At 33.2% G+C, this 5,583-nt stretch overlaps 1 protein-coding gene across 1 annotated transcript in view; it reads right to left on the bottom strand.

Annotated features, from left to right (window-relative positions):
* Positions 1-5,583, bottom strand: part of LOC106878657 (potassium channel subfamily T member 1) — a 168,270-nt gene that overhangs the window by 25,608 nt on the left and 137,079 nt on the right. The window contains exons 19-20 of the mRNA XM_052966784.1: positions 2,150-2,252; positions 1,240-1,412 (exon numbers count right to left, since the gene is read on the bottom strand). Coding sequence (XP_052822744.1) covers positions 1,240-1,412; positions 2,150-2,252 — 276 coding nt within the window. The remainder of the gene's footprint in view (positions 1-1,239; positions 1,413-2,149; positions 2,253-5,583) is intronic.

Genomic DNA, 5,583 nt, shown 5'->3' with positions numbered 1-5,583 from the left:
GTTTGACGTTCATGCTGGTAATCACGACCCGGGTCATATTTTACATTGCTTGGAGTTTCTACCTATTGTAATGGAGCCCAGCAATTTCCTTAAATAGATCAGTTTTTCTCCGCTTAAGAAGTCTAACTTGTGCTTACCTTCAGGAAGCTATTGCTCACTTTCTCCACATTAGGACAATGAAATTCATCACCATCGACATCGCTGACTACATCATAATTCATCCTTGTGCATGTAAACTCACTAAGTGAATATGACTCAGTGTTCCTACAGAAACCTTCATTTACCTTTTACAATGTTTAATGTTGTTTCACATTCATGTTAAATTATGCAACAATCTTACGTTCTCTTCATAGAACACTTGTAATATATGTATTATCAGTTCTCTTGAAATAGTAGACTTTTGCTATTCTTGTTTATATCTTCTCACAGACGTGTATATTCTAACAAGTCTTCTTGAATTTCACACCTCTCTTGTTGAATAAACACTGAGTTAAACTTGCAAAGCTGTTTGTTTTCTCCTTTATTTTAGTTTGATCTCCCAGCTAAAACGGTAATGACAAATTTTAAAGTTTGCTTGACATTTTATAAGTGTGAAAGAGATTAAAATTTCGATACTCCATATCAAAGGTTCCAACAAGAATAGGCAGAAAATCAGAGCTTGGATCAAGAAGACACTTTCAACCAATCAGAATTCTGTTTACATAATCAGTTTGATCAGTCACTTTCCACTGTTGGTTGAGTAAAGTGTCATCCAAGCTGATGTTTATTGGTAATTAAACTTATTTTGCAACACCTGTGCATATTTATCAGCTTTGTTTTTGTTGATAAGAATTATCATCAACTTTTCCTGTGATCATGATTTAAGACATACAGAAGTATGCTAAAGATCGGACATAATCTCTTGTGGGCAAGAAATGTAAAATAAAGTTTATTATAAGCAACACAAACACTTTGTAATTTAATAGCTTTCAATGTGATACTTGTTAAACAGAAATTATTTTTATTCAATGAAAATTTAATAAAATCTAATCAGTAGTAAGTAAAATTATGCGAAATACAACTAAATTGAAAACCTTTTCCCCCTGGCTATATTGGCAATTCTGAAAGCATTGGGGTGCAAATTTTACATGAGTAGAAGCCTTTTTAACAATTTTTATTCTGAAAATCACCTACGTAAATTACACAGGTATGCAAATTACATGGGTTTTTATGGTATATGACTTTAATTAAATAACTTACTCATTTTCAAAAAGTAGTATAATAGGGCGTAAAGAATCTCGATTAAGGAAATATGAACGCAATGGAACAATAAAGTTGTATATGCCTCCATTTGATTTTTCAGCTGCTAAAATAATAAGTTGATTGTTCCAGAGAGGGTCCTTGGCATTTTTAAATGAGCAATGTTCACAATCCTAAAAGAAATAATATTACAGAAACATTAAAAACAAATATTTGTGCATCAACTGGTCTATAAGCAGAGTGATTAAAAGGGAAACATGGTTCCAATTATAGCAAAGCTATGTGGACTGAGTAAATTGAATGAAACCTAAATAGTACCTATGTAAACAAATCTAATTAAGCTGTTTCTCCATAGATTGAAAAAAATCATGAACAACGTTAATTGATTTTTGAATCTTACGGAATTCTCACCAGAGGCATCTACATCAATTTGACCAATCCTAGAGAAACAAGCAGCCAATCTGAATATATCCTCAATAAATGTTGGTAAAATCAATATATATATATATTCTATATATATATATACAAGCATACAAATTGCATACATATATACACATCACACTATAACATGCAACATACAAACCCAAATGCCAGATGCAATGAAACACAATCAAGGGTAGCTATCAGCTTGTCTATCTCTTTCTCTAACTCGTTTTAAGGGTTACATACTTTGTATTGTTGTTATTGGATTAGTGAAACAATTATGAAAACTGAACCAAGAGATAAGCCCTGCTTTCCCAGGAATTACTGGGTATGTCAACTAGTATATATATATATATATATATGTGTGTGTACATATAAAGCTTTAAATATACACACATTTTCACATATATGTATATATAAACATTTAGCCATATATATAGAATATATTAGTCACACATATTAAATACATAATATATAAATATAATACCGATGCCCATTTTAAGCAACAGTTCATACGTGATCGCTCAAGATGACAAAGTGTCTTTCTGGCTCCAACAAAAGGAACAACTGGAGGAAGACCAGTATAAAACCTACAAGAAGATAAAGAGAATATAAATGTTAATTCAAGAGAGGAGCATGTAAAAGGAGTTTACTATATTGGCATTTAAGTATATTCACATTTTTATAATCACTGATTTATATTTAAGATCAGTTTTAATGAACCGAGTATGCTTGTTAGCAACAATATAAAGGTGATGAATAAATGTCATTCAATAACAGGATTTCACAATATTTGGTATATCTATCTATAAAGTTGCCAAGTGTTTTTTACTTGATTTCTGTACAAGATTTGACGTTAGGATTTGATTGGTATAAATAGATGTAAAGCAACATCAAAGATTACTCCTACAGAATGTCTTAAAACTTTTAAAGAATTTATTAAAAAATGATAATTACAATTTCTGAATTGTCAGACGAGTAACTTAATTTGAAAAAGTATTTTGAAACTAAATCAATTTTATTGTGAAAGAGCCATTTTAGCCAGCTGAAACACATGAAAACTTAAAAAATTTTCATCTTATTTATTTCTTGAGGTGCCAAAATTTTCTTAATCCTTCTGTGGGTTCCACTGTAACTGAGTCAGTGACCAGGAAAATGAAGCAAACGTTTTTTGTGTTTTTAGTTGGCTAAAATAACTCTTCCATGATTTCATGGTTTAATAATTTGTTATTTAATTTAATAAAACATATGCATTGCTGTGGCATACCAGCAAATAGTTTCTACACCATTTACATATAGTTGTGGACTGGCAATTTGATTCATATTTCGCTTGATTCAGGTATGCAATGTTGATAGGCCACAAAAATGGTGAAATATCAGTATCTATCACTCCTGAATGAGACTGGAGGTGAGTTGTCTCACCTGTTAATGACTTTCAGGTGTTTTAGCATCCAACATAATGAGGTAGTCATCTCCTAGGTGCTATACCACAGTGAAACGGTGAACAAACAAAACACATACATTGAGCATGTGTGGTTGATAATGTTTACAACACAAGCACTGCTTTTAATTCGTTCTTGAATACCAATAATATTGTTACTATGATTCCTAAATTGTTTATATTACTAACTTTCACAGAGAGCATAATCAACCTCAGTACTTCACTGATACATATTTTATTGACATAGAAGGATGAATGATATGGATGACACAGAATTTGAACTTGTTGACAACATGGTCACTTTCCACATGAATATGGTCACAGTTTATTATTCACATGATTGCATTTAATTCAAGAGAAAAGTTATTCAAGCCTTCGACAAAATACGATACATACATATACATTATGATATGTGTATGTATGTATGCATGTATGTATGTGGAGGCGCAATGGCCCAGTGGTTAGGGCAGCGGACTCGCAGTCATAGGATCGCGGTTTCGATTCCCAGACCGGGCGTTGTGAGTGTTTATTGAGCGAAAAGACCTAAAGCTCCACGAGGCTCCGGCAGGGGATGGTGGCGAACCCTGCTGTACTCTTTCACCACAACTTTCTCTCACTCCTACTTCCTGTTTCTGTTGAGCCTGTAATTCAAAGGGTCAGCCTTGTCACACTGTGTCACACTGAATAACCCCGAGAACTACGTTAAGGGTACACGTGTCTGTGGAGTGCTCAGCCACTTGCACGTTAATTTCACGAGCAGGCTGTTCCGCTGATCGGATCGACTGGAACCCTCAACGTCGTAAGCGACGGAGTGCCAACAAGATGTATGTATGTATGTATGTGTGTGTGTATGTGTATGTATGTAAGTCTTCTCTTTTTGACTGGCCACCAACTTGGCAGCAAGCAGAAGGAAAGTCTAAAGAGAAAAATTTCTCTTTAGACTTTGTGTGTTAAAACCAGTGAAACTAGTTTCCAAGTGAAATCAGTGGTAGACTACCAAGCAAGGCTTGAAATGATTTCACTTCTTCAGAAGCAGATACAGAGGCTAAACCAGAATTTCTGCTTGTAATTTCCAGTGTGTGCTGAGGTTTGACAAACTGGAATTAATTTAGTATAGACACACAAAACCATGAGGATCAAAATAAAGACGGGTACATTTATCTTTAAAACACATTTTTGGATGTTAGAAAATGAAAAGCACTCACTGTGGTATTTTTGTCTCATAGATAAATTTCTTACCATCGTCTTTGTGAGCAAAATCACATTCAGATGAGTTCCAAGAGATATCAGTAGACAATTAGACAGTGTTTCAATGTGACTTCACAGGATCTGCTACAGATGAAACAAAAATCATACCAAAACATCATGTCTGGTAGTCTGTTGATATTACTTAGAGCTCAACTTGATGTGTTTTTATATGCTTTTGGAGAGAGAAATTTCTCTAATAAAGAAAATTCTACAGTGAATGTCTTTCAGATTCTATTATACAAGAGCATATTAAAAATAAATGTATTCATCTTTATTTTGATACTTGTTGCTGCATGTGTGTGTATGTATACGTGTGTGTGTGCATGCATGTGCGTGTGTCTGCACATGCATGTGCATACGTGTGTGTAAATACACATACACAGATATATATTCCTGGTTTCATAAATAAAGTCAGCAGCAGGTATATTGGCTCTAAAGAATATGCACATTTTAATAGATAACAATTGACATTCAAAGAGGTCTGTTTCAGAGTATTAAAATAAGAAATCAGAAATGACACAGACTCCTACCCAAATGCTAAAAGCTAAATAAATAAGAATCCAGCAATGGAAAACTATGAAACTTCAAACCAAACAGATGCTATAGGCACATTAACTACTTCTATATAAAACAATAATACAATGAAGTAAAAGGGAAAGAAAAGAGATCAATACAAATATTGTTATTAACACAGATTATTGGAAAAAGGAACAAAAATTGAAGTAGAATTTACTGGGATTTGAAAAGCAAATATGCACAAAACAAAATATATAAATAAGAACAGAAAGAAAATGAAGATTGCCAGTGCAAATACAAGTAATCTTCTGGGATGTAAGTGCAAAAACAAGTGATTCATATAAATTATGTAAGAATGGAAAATAATGAAGAGAACTGATGAAAACTATGTAACAATTACAACCAAGGAAATAACAAAAGCAAAGGACAAACTGATGAAAAAAAAAAGAACAGGTAACTATCAGAAATAATATAAATAAAGAAACTCAAAATAGGTGTGGAGAAATTAAATCATGTGAAGAACAAATTTATAGTTGAAGAAAGGTGGTAGAGAGGAGAGTAACAGAGGAAACAGTATTGGAGAGAGAGTGTGTGTGTAATAGAAGGAACAGGGGAAATTGAAAGAGTAATGTCAAAGGTTGGAGAGAAAGAGATAGAGAGAGAGAGATTTGTGATAAGGATGGTGGGATGGCTCAAGTGGGGGAAGATCCAGTGTT

Source organism: Octopus bimaculoides, chromosome 3 (genome assembly GCF_001194135.2).
Source record: "Octopus bimaculoides isolate UCB-OBI-ISO-001 chromosome 3, ASM119413v2, whole genome shotgun sequence".
Lineage (NCBI taxonomy): Eukaryota > Metazoa > Mollusca > Cephalopoda > Octopoda > Octopodidae > Octopus > Octopus bimaculoides.
This window is presented reverse-complemented; position numbering and strand designations above follow the sequence as displayed.